Source organism: Felis catus, chromosome A3 (assembly GCF_018350175.1).
Source record: "Felis catus isolate Fca126 chromosome A3, F.catus_Fca126_mat1.0, whole genome shotgun sequence".
Taxonomy (NCBI): domain Eukaryota; kingdom Metazoa; phylum Chordata; class Mammalia; order Carnivora; family Felidae; genus Felis; species Felis catus.
The window spans coordinates 4936819-4955242 of NC_058370.1; the positions used below are offsets into that span (position 1 = coordinate 4936819).

Below are 18424 nucleotides of genomic sequence, written 5' to 3' on the forward strand. Positions count from 1 at the left end.
TTGGACCATTATTATTAACTAAACTCCAGACTATTTTTGGATGTCACCGGTGTTTCCACTGGTGTCCTTCCCCCGCCCCAAAGTTCCCACATTGTGTTCAGCAAGCCTGTTTTTCACAGACGTCCTCCAGAAGCCAACTGGAGGATGGACTGATATGAAAAAAAAAAAAAAAAAAAAAAAAAGGACAGCTGCTCTTGACCAAGTGCCCTGAGCAGGAAACTGTGCCAAGAGCTTCCTGTGCCTCACACATTCTCATAACAATGAAGTCGTAACATTATCTTCTCTGGTTTACAGGTGAGGACACCAAGGCACGGAGGTTTAGAAACTTACCCAGGAGGAGAGAGAAGCTGGAGATGGAGGGGAAGACTTAGATGAAGGAGACCACAGGGGCGAGCGAGGGGCACACTCGTCAGAACCAGGGGCCCTGGTGCGGGGGCGGGGTCAAGCCCAGGAGTTCCATTGGCCCTGCCACAGGCCCTTTGCACTTGCTGTCCTCGCCTGCACTGGCCTTCCCGAGGCTGTCTCTACACCGTCACCGTCATTACACAGCTTCTTGAATACCTGCCGCGTGTTGGGCATCTTGCCAGGTGCCGGGGACGTGTGGAGCCTGTTTTCAGATGGTGAGGGCACAGGAGACACATGCACGCAAGTGAAAACGAACCACGGGAAGGGAGGCCTCCGAAGAAAACACACAGCAGGGCGCGGGGATGGAGTGCGAAAAGGCGACTGTGCGTGGGTGTGAGCTGTACTGGTTTCTCAAATGGCCGGTGCTAGAATGCCGTTCTGGAAAGTTCCCTGAGTCTGCTCTCTCTCCCTTCCCAGCTCTTCCATTGTCTGTCTCCCACTGGGAAGCCAGCTCGGTCAGGGCCCCATCCCCGATTTGACGCCCTACCCCCCAACCCTTGGCGGAGGCGGGAAGCCCAGCGATCAACTGAGGAACCAGTGAAGAAAGGAAGGATGGAATGAATGAATGACGAGCCGGGATCACCAGGCATTGACGGTTCAGGACCAGCTTCTGCACAGGATGCGTTGAAACCCACGGCGCACTGGGCAGCTCGGCACCGGCCTGGGTGGGGGCTGGGGAGGGCCCAGAGTCAGAGCCACACCCACGGGTCTGCAAACGGGTGCAGTCACGTGGCCTAACCCTTGCCCAAACAGGGGGCCCCTCCAGCCTCTGGCGGGAGAGCTCGGGAGCAGCTGCCCGCTCGGTTGAGGGTCTCCGTGAACAAGGTGGACGCTGGGAGGTTTGGGGGGCAGGGGGAGGCCGTTGCTTTTACCGTTCTCACCCCCAGAGGCCAGCGTTCCCAACGCCACGACTCCCTTGGTTCTTCGTCCCTGACTGTGAAGGAATCCCCCCCAGGGACGGATTCTTGGTCCGCATCTCTGTGCCTGGCACGTAAAAGGTGCTCAATAAATGTTTGATGAATGAACGAAATAATGTAATTAAGAATTTGGGGAGGGGGGAGTTGGGGGGAGAGTCTTTTCAATCCTGAGGACTTGTCCCCGAGCACCCAGAAGGCCACATTTGCATACAAATAATTGATATTCTAATTACAAATCATTTGTATTGATTTATTAAGCAGATCCCCAAAGGATCTCTAGAAGATAATTAGATTCCTTGCTCCTCAGGGGTAAGGAAGGTATATTTACCTCATTGTTCCCCCAAGGCAGCGAGAGGCAAAGAGCTACATGATAAATGTTTGATGAGGCAGGGAGCGAGCATGGTCTTATTGTGGGGAGACTTTGCAGGGTCCCCACAGATTATTTCCAGCGTGTTAGGGGTTGAGGGAATAGGAAACGCATCCGTGTGTGTGTGTGTGTGTGTGTGTGTGTGTGTGTGTGTGTATGTCTGTACAATTTGCATACCTCTCTTTTTCCCTAAGCCCTAGTGATCGCCCGCTGTGTGGCCTTCATTCTTGGAGGGGCGCACTGGTTGAGTGCTGGGAACCCCACTTGCTCTCTCCAGCCAGGAGTCAAAGCAAAGCAAGACCGTTTCCAGTGGCCCCTCTGGAGAGTGACTGGGGGCTGGGAGTGTTACATTCCTCCCCCTGATCTCTGTCTGCCTCTCCCAGGCCACCCCGAATAAATGACAATAGCATGTTAAAAAAAAATCTGTAGGTCTAGGTATAGACGGATATGGTTACCCACATCCACTGTCCTGCTGACCCAGCGGCCGCCCCCATGGCCCTCGGGGAACAGAACCTGTGGGGCAACCTGGCTGGCAGTGTCACAGGGGAAGGAAGGTGGCCCGGCCTGCCTTGACCCCAGCAGGTGGAGGGGTGGGAGCGCTGGGGGCTGAGGTCAGGAGGAAGAGGGGTGGAGAGAGAGAGAGAGAGAAGGAGAAGGAAAGAGAGTGGGAAGGAGTGAGGGATAGAGCGAGAGGGAGGAGAATGGAGGGGGGAACGGAGAGGGAAGGGGGAGAGAGAAAGGGCTCCATTCCCAGGGATGCTTGGGACTACAGATTCCCCGGTGACCCTTCCGACTTTGCGTTTCTATCCGAAGGACACACAAAACCAGGGGACCCCTGTGTGTCAAGCAATGGAAGCATCCCCCGGAATCCGAATCGAATCCAATCGGATGTTGCTGAAGCCCCAGCATCTCCCATCCCCTCATGGGTTCGAGAGCCCTGCAGCCTGGTGCCCACCCAGTCCCAGCAGCTGGGGGGGGGGCGGTTAAAGGAAGTGGGGTTTGGCCCTGGGTTGGGTGCTCCAAGGGGTGGGTCTATGGCCGGGTGGGTACATAGGAATGGCGGGCTAGAGCCTACAGCCAACCGGCAAAGCCACAGCCACGATGATCATCGCTCAGATTAGCCAGGAGAGGGGATGTCTGGCCAGTTCGGGGGTTTTGATCTTGCTTTCGTCTGGCCCAGAATGATTACGGAGCGGTCTTGGTTTTGCCTTGACCCACGGTCAAGGTCACGGGGGCGGGGCGGGCCTGGTGCGGGGGTCCGGGCCGCGCCTGTCTCCCGTGAGGAAGGTGCAGGGTGACAGTTCCCGCCTCCTAGATCTGGGGACGGTTCAGTGAACGAGCGCAAGAGAGGTTCTCAGTGCCGCGTGGCTGGCATGGGGGCAAAAGCCCGGGTGAAGTATTCGCTATTACCATCGGGGTGCATTTCAAAGAGTCCCCCAGGCCTCGGGTGTGACGTCTGGGAGGCTGGTGGACGGGGGAGCTGTCATGCTCCTGGGGATTATCGGAATCGCGGGGAAGGTTTGCAGGGCTTTGGATACTTTGTGAGGAAGTGAGCTCAGCACGTAGGACAACCCCCCCCCCCCCCATCCAGGAAACAAGGCGTTAACAACTCGTTCTTCGGTCCCCGGCTGGCTCAGTGGGTGCAGCCAGCCACTCTTGGACTCTTGCTCTCAGGGCTGTGGGTTTGAGCACCACGTTGGGGGTGAAGGTGACCTAAAGACAAGAACAAAGACAGAACTGGTGCGTTGTCACCAATTTGTAACTCTGTGAACATATCCCCTCTCCCGCGGTCTTTAAATAAACGTTAATTTTTTAAATGTTTATTTTCGAGAGACACAGAGCGTGAGCGGGGGACGGGCAGAGAGAGAGGGAGACACAGAATCCGCAAGCGGGCTCCGGGCTCCGAGCTGTCAGCACAGAGCCCGACGCGGGGCTCGAACTCACAGACCGTGAGATCGGGACCCGAGCCGAAGCTGCACGCTTAACTGACTGGGCCACCCAGCTGCCCCCTAGATAAATGTTACCAAACAAAAGTAAACACTTCCTAACTTGAGCAATTACAAAAGGGGCCGCGTGGTAGAGACCTTCCGTTATGTCCCCCCTATCACAAAAGAACACGCTCAGCAGATAAATGGCCTCCTGGGGTCCTCATGTGTTTGTGTCGTGATAACACACGGGGTGCGACAGGAGTCATAAAACCCTGTCCTGATTTTTCATTTATTTATTCTTCTGCGCTGAGACGTGGGGGCTTCTAGTGGCCTGAGTTTTAGCGTTCGACGATTTGAATAATAAATGGTGATGTGCCAGCCTCTGAAAGCTGGCATCTGGGAGGGGAGGGGGTGACGAGCGTCCCTTGTCGTTGCCAAGGCACTGTTTACAGATGCTTGTCCCTTCAGCTGCACTTGTCCCTCTCCACCTTCTCTCTGCTGCCTGGGCTTCCTCCGAGCTTCTTCGAGCTGTGTTGTTCTCATGCAGTTGGAGCTCTAAGCAATCTTTTGTTTTTTGCTCACTTTACTTTGCAATTTAAATCATTTGTATTTTCTCCATTTCGTGTTTGTGTGTGTACTCGTGGGTATGTGTGGGCGTGTGTATTTCTTTAAATCACAGCATTATGAAAAGTCAAGGCAATTTTTTTTTTTTATATTTTCTTAGGCTGTATTATAGAAACAATAAAGATGTCCCTGATGGATTCATGGTGAAAAAAAAACAAAAACAAAAAACAAAAAAAAAAACAACAAGCAAGCAGGCACTAAATGCATTGTGGTTTTGTAACAGACAGTTGGAGGCCAGGGCTGGTGATGGAATTTATAGGTTTATTATTGGTGCGATTAATACTATTGATTTACATGGCTTGACTGCTTGCCATCATTAGCTATTCAGTCACCCCATAAAGTTGCATCATTATCATTTTGCAAATAAAATCACACTCGGACTCACAGAGGAAGCAGCCAAAGTCTCAGCACAGTGACTGAGTCAGCAAAAAAAGCGTCTTCTTGCTGGCCTTGGAGCCCTCTTTGAAACAGGAGCCCCGGGCCATTCATCTCAGAGGCGATTTCCCAAGTAAACGCGATTTTATTCTCCTTCTTGAAATGTTCTCTTCAAGATTTCCGGATCACTTAGACCTGCACATCATTTTAAACTAGCTCATGCCAAAGAGCCTATCCAGCTTGGTGAGATTCTTCTTCTGGTCAAGGGGGGCTGTGTATCTGGGGAGGGGGGGGGAGGGAGGGCCAGGGGGTAATTGGATATACTCAATAATCATCTCCATATACGGACTATAAGAGGCTTTGAAACTGCAGCACCCACAAGGTTGTTGACGGGCCGTTTATAAAAACTGCCTCTTGGCCAGCCATGTTCCCATCTCTTATTACATTCAGAAGATTTGTTTTGAGAGAAGTAATTTAAGAACAGGGTGAGAAAACCCACGGGGATCCTACTTCTTTAACATGAAGCGATCACACTGGAGATAGGAAATAGAAGAATAAATTCAAGCAGAACGTTCTTGGTGGGATATTTCATGATCTGGAGGCCCAGACGGGAGTGACTGACTGAGCCAGACTACAGATCACCTGTTGATACAGAACCCCCGTGTCATTGCCGTAGTATCGGCTCACTTTCTTTATTAGTTTTTTTAAATTAAAAAACCCCAAACTATGGTGTGTTCTCCTTTATACGCAAAGAAGACATGACTTCACCCCACTGCGGGGGCAGCGGATTGAAATTTGAACGTCGAGGATAGTATACCACGGGCCCGGCTTCTGTGCCCTAAGATTGCGCGTTACCTTTGCTTTCCATTCACGACCCTGCAATTTTCTTCTTAAAATGGCCTCGAATGGAATGGAGACTTCATAGCTTTCGCATTATGTTTTCCGTCTCTTTTGTTTTAGCAGAGGCCTGGAGGTAACACTCTAGGCCGAGCGTTAATGGAGAGGATTCTGGTCCTCCTTCCTTCTTCCCACCGCTTTAACAGCAAGAGCTGTGGTTGTATCAACCTTAAAAAGGTGATCTCCGCATTCTTACATTGTTTCCTGGAAGATGCTGAAAGGTTGTGCTGAAGGTAAAAAATGCAAGTGACCAGAGGTCGGGTTAAAGATCATAATTAACGAACTGATTCATTCTGACAAGGTGTTAGAAGTCTTTTTTCCTTTCCTCTTCTTTTTTTTAAAATTTTTTTTTTAATGTTTATTTTTGAGACAGAGAGAGACAGAGCATGAACCGGGGAGGGGCAGAGAGAGAGGGAGACACAGAATCGGAAACAGGCTCCAGGCTCTGAGGTGTCGGCACAGAGCCCGACGCGGGGCTCGAACTCACGGACCGTGAGATCACGACCTGAGCCGAAGTCGGACGCTTAACCGACCGAGCCACCCAGGCGCCCCTCCTTTCCTCTCTTTTAAAAAAATATGTATTTATTTTGAAAGAGAGAGAGCATGCATTGGGGGTGGGGTAAGAGGCAGAGAGAGAGGGAGGGAGAGGAAAGAGAGAATCCCAAGCGGGCTCCGTGCTGTCGTGAAGAGCCCGATGCGGGACTCTGTCCCGCGAACCATGAAATCACGACCTGAGCCGAAACCAAGAGTCAGACGCTCAACTGAATGAGCCACCTTGGTGCCCCTTCTTTCTTCTCTCTTACAAGCTCCAGCAGTGGTCCCTTGGAAAGGGTATAGAAGTCATCCTTTGATTCTCCCCAGGGGTAAATTCGAGAGAGTGGAGATGCTTGACTTCCCAACCAACGCTGACATTTTTAGTAGAAAAATCATGTTTTTGGCTAATATTATTATAAGCCACACAACCGGAAATTTTAAAAGGCTTTGCATTTTATTTTATAATTTACCATCGTAATGGCAATCTAGTTCTTAACTTTTAATGGAAAAAAAAAAATCTGCAATAAACATTAAGGTTGCTTGGAAACCCAGGTCCATGATTTGGTTCTGATATGCTCTAAGGCAAGCAGCCAATTGCTTGTGGAAAAATAAAGCTAATTTGTTTAGTGTATGCGTTCAAAACGTCCCTGTTTGTTTCGGGTGGGCGCTAATTTGTTTCTTCCTTTTTGGCAGAGAGTCATCCTCTTTTTCTTGGCGTCCGTACATGAGACTGGTTTCCCAACAGCACTATTTTGACAGGCTATAGATTAATATTCTTCTTCTTAACATATATTTATTTATATCCCCTCCAAGAGGATTTAGGGCAGCTTGAAAAGATTTACATCAAATATCACAAAGCGTGTAAAGTTCTACGTACTTGCAGATGTGGCGCTAAGCTTTTCACTGACCACCTTCAAGGGGAGGGGTGTGGTTTGTTTTTTAAGTTTAGGTTTTAAGTTCTTATGTAAATTCCAGTTAGTTAACACGCAGTGTCATGACAGTTTCAGGTGTACAATATAGCGATTCAGAGTTCCATATATCACCCTGTGCTCATCGTGATAAGTGTATTCCTCGCCCCCATCACCTATTTCCCCCATCTCCCCGCCCAACTCCCCTCTGGTGACCATCAGCTAGTTAAGAGTCTGTTGGGGGACCTGGGTGGCTCCTTAGGTTCAGCATCTGACTCTTGTTTTTTTGTTTGTTTGTTTTTTCTATATATACAGCTTTCCCCACATGGGATTCTTTTTTTTTTTTTTTTTTAACATTTATTCATTTTTTTTTTTTTTTTTTTGAGAGACAGAGACAGTACGAATGGGGGAAGGACAGAGAGAGAGGCAGACACAGAATCCGAAGCAGGCTCCAGGCTCCGAGCTGTCAGCACCGAGCCCGACGCGGGGCTCGAACCCACGAACGGTGAGATCATGACCCGAGCGGAAGTCGGATGTTCAACTGACTGAGCCACCCAGGAGCCCCTGTCTCTTGGTTTTGGCTCAGGTCATGATCCCAGGATCGTGGGATCGAGCCCTGTATTGGGTTCCATGCTAAGCGTGGACCCTGCTTGAGATTCTCTTTCTCTCTCCCTCCACCCCTCTCCCCTGCTCGTGCTTGCTCTAAAATAAATAAATAAATAAATAAATAAATAAACAAACGAACGAACTTTTTTAAAAAAGGTCTGTTTCTTGGTTTGTCGGTTTTCCCGTGTTCATTTGTTTCTTAAATTCCATGTGAGGGAAATCATATATTTGTCTTTCTCTGACCGGCATTTTGCTTGGAATAACATTCTCCAGCTCCATCCATGTGGTTGCAAATGGCAAGATTTCATTCTTTTTGATGGCTGAGTAATGTTCCCTTGTATATATACACCACATCTTCTTTATCCGTTCATCAGTCGAAAGATACTTGGGCTGTCCATAATTTGGCTATTGCCACTAATGCTGCAATAAACACGGGGAGGGGGCATGTATCCCTTTGAATTAGTGCTTTTGTTATTTTTTGGGTAAATACCCAGGAGTGCGATTACTGGATCACAGGGTAGTTCTCTTTGTAACTTTTTGAGGAGCCCCCCCCCCCCGCCCCGCTTTCCGGAGCGGCAGCACCTGATTGCAGTCTCACCTCCTGGGCACGAGGGTTCGAAGGGGAGAGGTGTGTTTTAAAAAGGAAGCATAGGGGCGCCTGGGTGGCGCAGTCGGTTAAGCGTCCGACTTCAGCCAGGTCACGATCTCGCGGTCCGTGGGTTCGAGCCCCGCGTCGGGCTCTGGGCTGATGGCTCGGAGCCTGGAGCCTGTTTCCGATGCTGTGTCTCCCTCTCTCTCTGCCCCTCCCCCGTTCATGCTCTCTCTCTGTCCCAAAAATAAATAAAAAACGTTGAAAAAAAATTAAAAAAAAAATAAAAAGGAAGCATAGGACACAGGTCACTTCCATCTATCTATTCAGCCCGTTTTCATTTGGGATCTGAGACAGCCATAGTGTGCAGGAATTCCTGAAGTTTTGCTTGGTTTTAATAAGAAAAAACCCACACACGCACACCCAGTAAAGAAAGGTAAAAAAGCACGCGAGTGTATATAAAGCACGGAGAGAATAAAAGGTGACTTTGTCATCCAAGCCTCTTTCCTCAGAGACAGTGCCTGCTAACAGCTTGGAGGATGCATCTGTGCATTTTAAAAGCATGCACGTATCGTGAAAGCATGTGCAAGGGTGTGAGTTGTTTTATATAAACAGAGTCGGACTCCACACGCATAGCTGTTTTCACTCAACTGTATACTGGGCAACTTCCCACTAATTCGTCTGTGACAGTTTGTTTACGTTCTTCTCCATACGTAATAAACAAGGTTGCAGCGCTACCCTTGTTGACTTAGGAATTCTTCTATGGAACCTGTCTGGGGTTTTCAAATGTGGATCATTTCCTTTTTTGAGGGGCGTTCTTTTTGCTTTATAGACACTCTTAGTAAACTAAAGATAGTAATCCATTCTTCTGTATATGTAGCCAACATTTCCTCCCATTTTTTGGTTCACTTTTTAAAAAATTTCTTTTTTTTTTTTTTCAACGTTTTTTATTTATTTTTGGGACAGAGAGAGACAGAGCATGAACGGGGGAGGGGCAGAGAGAGAGGGAGACACAGAATCGGAAACAGGCTCCAGGCTCCGAGCCATCAGCCCAGAGCCCGACGCGGGGTTCGAACTCACGGACCGCGAGATCGTGACCTGGCTGAAGTCGGACGCTTAACCGACTGCGCCACCCAGGCGCCCCATGACGGCTTTTAAAAACAAATTAGGGGGGCCCGGGTGGCTCAGTCGGTCGAGCGTCTGCCTTTGGCTGAGGTCGTGATCTGGTGGTTCGTGAGTTTGAGCCCTGTGTCAGGATCTCTGCCGTCAGTGCGGAGCCTACTTCGGATCCTCTGTCCCCCTTTCTCCCTGTCCCTCCCCCACGCTCTCTTTCTCAAAAATAAACAATTTAAAAAAAAGTTGTAGGGTCAAATATATTTAAAAAAAACACACACAACAGATTAGACGAAGAGTGCTTACTCTCTGTTAACGCCGCGCTGAACGCCAGCCCCGTAGGCATCGTCCCCAAGTATCAGCTTCCTGTTTTACAGATGAAGGGAACGGAACTCAGAGAGGTTGAGAGCTTTCTCCAGGGCCCCACAGCCTAGAAAGGGGCTGGCTGAGACTCAAACCCAGGTCTGTCCGTCTAGAGTCCTCTCTGGTGCCCGCACTGAATCCGTCAGTGTGGTCTACACAATCGTAGCGGGTGGACAAAGGTACTTCTGTGCGAGGGACGTGGAAAAGAGAACGAGCAGGCGGGGCTGCACTCGTGCAGGCGAAGAAGGGCACCGAGGGACTCCAGGGTTCCAGCCGATGCCAGAAAGGAACGGAACGGCACCTTGGATGAGACCCCGCGGAGGACGGGGGATGGTGCGAAGCGCTTCCTCACTTAGCAGATGCGAGTGTGGCCCCAGCAGCCCTGCCCCGGCCTCACTTCCACCTTCAGTGAGGAAGGTCATGGAGCAAGGGCACGGAGAGGGCGCCGCAGGGGGCCGGGAGGGCGGAGCAGTGACACAACCGCCTTGCTGCTCACCAGCCGGGCGGGGGGGGGGGGGGGGGGGGGGGGGGGGGGCGGCGGCTGGCAAAGCCTGGGCACTTTTCCAAAACAGTTTTCAAACCGTTTCAGGGTATGTGGCTCAGAAAGGCACGCGCTCAGTACTGCCACAAAGAGAGACCAAACCATTTGCAAGGCAAATACACGTATTTGTAAACACAGCATTTTATTAACAAAATGTTTACACCCTTCTTACAATGCAACAAACTTTGGAGTGATTTAGCATGTTACGCGCTATAAAAGTTGATTACAGGATACGCAAGCTAAAGGAATACAGTTCAATAAAAGTATGCCAAACCTACCACGGCTCGCAAACTACCTTCTACCAGCATTACGTAGAGAAAGAAAAATCTTACAACAACAAGAAAAAAAATCAAAAGATCTGTTTTTCTTTTGTCAGCGTCTACAAACGATACAGACATCATACGGTTCACATGTAGACTCAGGTCCAGCCCAAGGTATACACTGCAAAAATAAAGTCTTCGACGTCCGTACAAGCTTGGCCATCCCCCCGACAGTATTCCATCACGGGCAATCAAGCGATGTGTCATGCGGTGAAGCCACGGCTATAAATGCAGGCTGTTTATAGTGCTACAAAGCAGTCTAAGTTGTAAGCAACTTAATTGTGTGTGTGCGTGTGTGTGTGTGTGTGCGTGTGCGTTTTCATAATAGATGCTAGTATAGAAAGGCACAAATATCTTACTCCTTGCATCGGGTCTTGAAAAGGCATGACATTCTTAGGAGAAATGAGAGTTGCTGGTACGACAGCATAGCTTCTATTTGTTTATTTTTTTGTTCGTTTTTAAAAGTCGAGGCTCCTCTCCACAGCTGTTTCTCTTCAAGACTCTAGACGTGTGTTTCTACACACTTTCCCAAACGCCCTGTCACAAATTACGCAGCGTTCTGACCAACTATCTCATCACCGACTCTAAAACCCATCCTGCCACTCACCCGTGTTGCCATCGTCTACCGGTGCTGCCCATCCCCTCTCTGGAAGCACGGGAGCCCCTCGCCTAGAATTATCCAGCCTTCGCGATTTCTGCCAGCGCTCGCTGGACGTGGCGGGTGCAGCCCACTGCCAGGCAGCCCCGCGAAGGGCGCCACATGCACTAAGGAGGCGGCCGGTGCCGTGCGTCCTTAAGGGAGAGCCCACTGCCAAGTGAGAAGAAGAGAAGTAAGGCAAGAAGTCTGTTTCGATCACAGAGAAGGCAAGACATCAATTCTTAAGAAGGTCAGAGGCATGATTGACAATTATGTGAATGACTCATCAAGCGAAATGATGGAAGGACTGAGCTGGAGGAGAGTAAAAAAAGAAAAATCTTTTCCGGGGCAATACAGCTCTGTCTACACAAGACAACAAATGGTTTAAACATGGAGCCACCCGTCAGTTGCTCTGACTGGCCACCTGCCGATAACTCCACCGCCCGCGCCCAATCGACCAGGCACCCTGACATCACGTGCGTGGCCCGCACGAACACAAAGTTCCATCAACTGCGTAATAACCTCATATGCGAAGTCAGCAGAGGCACACAGACTTCAGCCTTGTTTCCAAAATGTTTCAGGGGCTAGAACGGACCGTTCAAGCACAAATTCGATGAGAAACGTGATCAAGCCCAAATGGTACTAGAACGAGGCCCCAGAGCGAAATGCCCGCCCAACAGTGTTCCAGAGTGGGGGTGGGTGTGCCGCCTGCCATGCGGCCAGCCTGGGGAGCCAGTGGGCTCGGACTCGCCCTGGCGAAGGAGGCGGGCACCGCTGTTCTACAACCCGACACGGGATGCGCGAGTTTCCTGGACAATTTCGGTTCCGCGTGAAGATGATCGGCCTTGTGCACAGTATGCTGTCTGGACAGAGCTCCTTCCAACTGCTGCCTTAAACGATTCGCTTCCAGAAACAAGGACAAGTTCCTGAATCAAGAAGTGGCACGAAGACCAGCGTGTTTTGTTTCCGCTGCGTGATTAAGGGGAACACGAAGATCTGCAGTTCAAGACTGCCAGTGAAAGAGGGCTTTTTCAAAAAAAATCATTACTACCTTTCCTGTTCATTAGCTGAATTCTGGGCCCTTGGATTCCCGTGCATGGAAAGCCACCCCGAATTTTGTCTGTTTCATTTACGAAGCATGTTGATGAGGTACGGGGCACCATACACATTTGAAAATGAACCAGCAATAAACGCTTTTGCTGTTGTTAAATCTGTTCAGACTCCGTGGTTTTAATTCCAGTGTCCACTGATGACACATCCTCATCTCACCATCTAAAATATTCAATGCAATAAAAGGAGAAGATGGAAGGGTTAAAATTTTGCTTTTTATTAAACTTCGGAGCCCTTTTGTTTTGAAGCCAAAAATATTCTAGCATCTGTAATTGATTACACTCTAAAAGGAAAGAACACAGATATTAGTTATTTCTGATGGCGCAGACCATCAAATTAAAGTTGATCTATGCCGACTGGAAGTCCTTCTAGATTTGGAAAGTAAATCATTTTCCTATACACTCAGAGAATTCTGAAGGACAGACTGAGAAATATGGGGATTCTGTTTTATTTATTTACTTTCTTCATTACGTCTAATGAAACTTCATTGCACGAGGTCTCTCTTATCATTCTCTTAGATTGAAAAAGTAGAGGCTCCTGAAAAATGTAACACCCTTCTAATATTTCAGAGACTTTCATTTGCACACAAAACAGGACGAATGCCCCCAGAATGCCGTTAATGTTTTTTTGCAAATCAGATCATCAAATTGCCTGGATTTCTATTCCTGGAAGTCAAGACAAGTAACTCTGCTGTCCAGGAGAACTGGCAGAGGTCATTTCTTCCACTCCTCAGCTGAATTTCCACCCCACGCCCTTTTTCTAAAACTACGCAGTATAATGCATAGCTCTCGGATAAATCTGTTGCTTGGACCGTTTTTTATAATAGCACCACATGGGTTAAAATAAGTCTCCTAAACATTACCTTGCATCGCTATTGAACTTTTGATGCACCAAGCTAACTGAAGGCAGGTACACAGTAATAGCTTGATCCTTAAAGGTCCCTTCCATTGCTTCCTTTAAAACATACTGGAACCGTTAAGAGGTAGAGGAACTCCTGAAGTCAAAGAGCAAACTGAAGTCATGCTCCTAGTCCCTTTGAAACAAATTTAAACGAGGGAGATTTTCCACAAGCTCACACCATCTAGCTTACTGCTGCCTTTAACTTGCATCATTATAGAGGTGGGAGGAACATTTACAGACTACAGAGTTTAGAGCCGAGAGCCAGGGGCGCCTGGGTGGCTCAATCGGTTGAGCGTCCGACTTGGGCTCAGGTCATTATCTCACGGTTCGTGGGTTCGAGCCCCGCGTCGGGCTCTTTGACGACAGCTCGGAGCCTGGAACCTGCTTTGGATTCTGTGTCTCCCTCTCTTCTGCTCACGCTCTCTCTCTCTCAAAAATAAATAAACATTAAAAAAAAAAAAAAAGAGGAGAGAGCCAGCCTGAGTTTGTGGGCTGTTTCCCGCCCCTCCACAAAACCTTCTAAAGCAGGTGCCTAGTAGATATCCGAGGGCTTTCAGTAACTTTTCCCCAGAAGGAAAGGCTTCTCTCAGTACTCACACCAGTTCTTGCAAAGACGTGAATGTGTGAGGGCCCATTTGTCATGTATAACATACCGGGCTCCTATATCTTATATGACCAAGGGGCCATGAAGCATGTTCTCAGTGTGCTCTGGAAAAAAAAAAAAGAAAAAAAAGGAAAGAAGAAAAAACAAAAACAAAAACAAACCCAACCAGAAACAAATGAGGGGAAAAAAAACGCTTACAAGAGTTTATAGATCTTTAGCATCTCGCCTGCAGAAGGTAACAGGTGCCTACGACCATGAACAAATGGCTTTCCAAGCTCTGAGGCTAACTTGCCAATTAGTGCCGTGTAACCTGAATCCGACCTGGCCGTTTGAACACAGTGCCGTGAAAGTACAGATATTTCGGTCTGACATCTCCAGGAAAGCCACGCAAGCTACCTAAAGGACATTTGCGTTACTTTATCCCCCAGAGTTTAATTTAGAAGGTCTCCTAGACCTGTTTTCCTTCTTGAGAACAGAAAAAAAGAGAATACAAGACTTAGAAGTGCTCCGATTAAATGTGGTCTTCTTTCCCTTTTTAATATATTTAAAAATAATGAGAATCGATCACCTCGAGAAGGGCACCAGCCCACGCAAAGGGGGGGCCGGGGGGAGGTCAAGCCTCTAATACAAACGGCTCGATCCTCCAGATACGGGAGACGTCCGCTTCAAACAAAATCACAGATGGGCAGCAAGGAGGTGTGTTATTTTCAAAGAACTAAATCTTTCAGTTGCTGCGCGTGGCACTCGGGCTGCCTGCGGCTGAAAAGCAGGTGATGGAGGTTTCATTTGGAACCAGAAGGGCTTCCAATAGGTACTTCTCCCTAATCACTTCTTACAGAGAGTTTAAAATGAAGGACACTTAATCATACTCTTACTTTATGTTCTTTTAATCACCAAATGATGGCTAATTAGTTATCATAGAATCAGAAAAACACTTGTGTGAAAGGAGAGTTCTGGAGACCGATGGTTCCTGGGACTGGACACCTGCAAAAGAGCTCATTTCAATTTCTCTGAGAGGAATCGATATACCCTTGCAGCTAATTAGTGCTTTTTCTCCTTCCAGTCCCCAAAGTTTTTTCAAATGGCCCTTTGTCAGAAGGGAACCAAAAAGAAGATTTTTAGAGATGGGCTGTGTCTCAATTCCTTTGAAATCTAGTTTTTTTCCTCCTAAGACGGGACAACAGAGAATGTACCAAATGTGTATCAGATCATTGCTTGGTCAGGTCGTTAATCGAAAGTGTGTTCAAAACAAAACACCGCTTCTGCCTCTAACATTCCTCTTTTGTATCACACAAGCAAACAAAACAAATGGAAACATTTCCCGCCTGTTTTCATGGGGGTATGGACCACACGGATCTCAGATAAGAATCTGCCGCTGAGCAGGAAGGTGACAACCACGGGAGGAGCAGGGTCTCGTCCCTTCCCGAGACGGTCTGACGGAAACGAGGAGGAAGGAAGGAGGCGCTGTCAGCATGGAGCCCGACGCGGGGCTCGAACCCACGAACTGTGAGATCGTGACGTGAGCCGAAATCGAGAGTCAGGAGCCTAACCGACTGAGCCACTTGGGCACCCCACATCATCCATTCTCTGGATAAAACGCGTGGCTGCAACCCGACAGAAATGCCCTCGACAATGGGGAGGCGCGTGAGAAGTCCTGAAGAGAAAGCAGCTGTGGGGGGCCGAGAAGCTGGCCCTCTTTGGGCCGCACGCAGCCAAGGGCACAACAGGGAGGGGCGTCGCCCAGCGCCTCGCCGGTAAGAGGCACGGGACCGCCTTCCCCTGTGCACCCAGGCACCGTGAAATCACCGACAGGTCTGGAGGAAAAAAATGTGCAGGTCACAGACTTGCAGCATCTTTTGGTGGAACAAGCCAAAAAAGGGCCACGCGTGCACCGCCTCAAAGTTGGGAGTCAAGCAACCTTTGTTTCTATTTTGTTGGCCTTCGCGGAGAGAGAGGCCCAGCAGTGGGGATGTCAGGGACATACCAGGGCATGGGCCAGATGTCCTGCCCCATCTGGATATATAGGAAATAAAGTTCACCGTCCCCTGCCCGCCCACTTCAGGTGTTAGGAGCCCACGCTTAGAACCGTGTGTTTTTCTCTCAGAGCTAACTGCATGGTGGGAAGGAGGCAAGAGGCTGGGAGGGCAGAGTCCACACGTATTTTAAACACAACGCTAGAATTTTCCCTAGCCACATTCCTTCCATATGATTTCAGGAAGAGAATAAATAATTTCAAATGCTTAAGATATCCACCAGGGAAAAGGGAATCGTTTTTTACTTAATCTGCGTTATAATTTTCCCATTAAAATCTACCCCTATCAAGTGGGGGGGAGCACAGGGAAATAACAATTATTTTTAAAAGTTTCAACTGTTCGGTTTAAGGATAGCTCTGAAAACACAATTCAGTTTGAAATTCAAGCTGTTTCATTTCCTATTTAATCTTGTAAATTTCCTTCCCTTACAATACTCAGGTTGGAAGGGTGCCAAATTAGACCAGGAGCAAATTGTCACCAACTTCACTTCAGTGCTTTATTTTTAGATTATATTAAAAACCTCATTAGGCTCCCCGAGGGAAAGAGTGTTAACCACTAACAGAGGCAGGGGAATAAAGGAAACAAAGATAAGCTGAACTGTTAACAAGGAAAGCTCCCTTAAAACACTTGTCTGGGGTCGCTGTAAATGCTACAAGAAACTGACCGCCCAGACCAGGTGAAATGACGGAACGCGGAGCTTAATCTTTCACCCCCAGGCCAGGAAGGGCTAGTCAGGCTTGTCAGAGTGGCGTATGTCTTTATTGTGATTTCCAGATGGGGGGTGGAAGGGAGGGGCGCGTGGAAGGTGAGGCAGAGACATCTCTAAAGACTGAGAGCCAAGCGCTCTGTGCCCTCGCACGACACGAACGTGCTTCAGAGTCTCCTGTGGACGGGCTGAAAAGTGGGCGGGCACACGAAGACACGGGGTGCAAGATGAAATGGAGTGCTGGAGGAAACATAGAGTTTATTCATGTATTTACAGAATTTATAATCTTTAAGCAATGGTCTCATAAATATAGACTACAACTTTACATATGCTGAGCAACAGAGAACTGGCTTCCCCACCGTTTACACCGCTTTGCGCTCTCTCTTCTTCCTCTTTTTAAAACCACTGCTAGTCAGTTCCAACGAATGCAGTTTGGTTCATTCCAGGCACCTTCTCGGCCACCGCCATCTTGATCGCGAGAGCGTATTTAAAAAGGTGCCAGTAATGTATTTTGTGACACATACAGGACAAGGCCGGAATGCCAGCCTCGGGTGAGCCGTGCACCTGTTGGGACTGTATTGATTTACTGGATGCGTCACAGGCTAAAGTCTTCAAGGAAAAGTGCTTTTGAGATGGGGGGGGGGGGGATGGAGTCATTTCCATCGGGCCTATAAATAACCCATTCTATCTAGCTTCATATGATAATTGCCATCCCTCCGCTTACCTCACCTACCACATCTTAAATGCTACGACTCCCCGTAGCAGCAGTAACGGGACGCCAAGGAAATTACGATCTCCACAAGGTCTTTTTTCCCTCGAGAACCACAAAAGTGCTAATTTTCCCTTTACAAATGTTACATAAAACCTTGATTACAAAACTACTCAACAGTTTGATCCTGCCATCCATACAATTACATGTTCCTTTTCCGCAAGGTCAAGTGATACAGTCCCTTCCTTTGCACAGCGGACTCTACGGGATGGAGGGCCGCAGACTGAAATGGTACTGCTGCAGTCTCCAAAGAGGAAGCGGAACTGGCCAATTTCTCTGAATCCTTTTTGCACGAAGAAGACCCTAAACCGGCGAGGCGAAACCTGCCAGCAGGGCCCCCAGCCCTCCTGTTAACTCTCTGGACCACCTACTTCATCATCACCCAGTCCGGAGGCCGAGGCTCGGTCAGCAGCAGCTTCGCTGCGGCTCGGAAGGCTGTCTCCGGAGCTTGAAGCCCTTCCCGCCAGATGGTGGGCTGGCGTCGGCGGACGGAATTCTTCGACCTAGACAGAGAGGAGAGGAGGGAAGGGAACGAGCTTTAATTTTCCAATCGGTTGGTTCCCAGACGCAACGATTGTGCACATGCAGCTTGACAGGTTTCACTAAAGTAAAAAGGATTTCACAGATTTTCAATTTTCGATTTATAGAAAAGCTGCAAAGATAATCGTAGACAGCTGTCGCACGTCCTTCACCCGGGGTGTGTTGACATCTCCCATTCCCACGGACCACTTGTGACGATGAAGAATCCCATGCTGGCACATCACTAACTAAGGTTCAGACTTTTATCAGATGACCGCGGTTTTTCCACTCATGTCCTGTTTCTGTGCAGGGGTCCACACAAGGATATCAACGTTGCATTTAGCAAAACCGTTTTTAATCAGAAAGAAATTACTTGTTGACAAACATTTTAATAAGCAGGGAACGTATGCACCCCGGTACACAAAATTCCACCATCAGAACCTGCCTGTCCCTCTGCCTCGGGGCAGAGCCACCGTCCAGAGACAGGTGTGCACCCACACCTCTAGCTGTCCCCCTCCTTCGGCCCCGAGAGGGGCAGCCACGTGCGCGGTCGTCCACGTTGCTGCTTCCGCTGAACGTATTCTGGGGGCTGTTCTACCACACCACGGTTTTTCACGGCTCCGAGCTACTGCACTGCATGGAGGCACCGGAATTTATTT

General features: G+C 48.8%; 1 protein-coding gene across 5 annotated transcripts in view; it reads right to left on the reverse strand.

The window, feature by feature from the left end:
* Positions 1-1558: 1558 nt before the first annotated feature.
* The window catches only part of RAB22A (RAB22A, member RAS oncogene family), a 66306-nt gene continuing 49440 nt past the window's right edge, over positions 1559-18424 (reverse strand). For 2 of the 5 annotated variants that reach the window (XM_011280765.4, XM_045053451.1), the window contains one exon: positions 16711-17749. In XM_011280765.4, the coding sequence (XP_011279067.1) occupies positions 17652-17749 (98 nt within the window). In that variant the 3' untranslated portion in view covers positions 16711-17651. Of the gene's footprint in view, positions 3403-10290; positions 17750-18424 lie in introns of those variants that run through there. The other 3 variants (XM_045053452.1, XM_011280764.4, XM_011280763.4) reach the window with 3 other exon arrangements.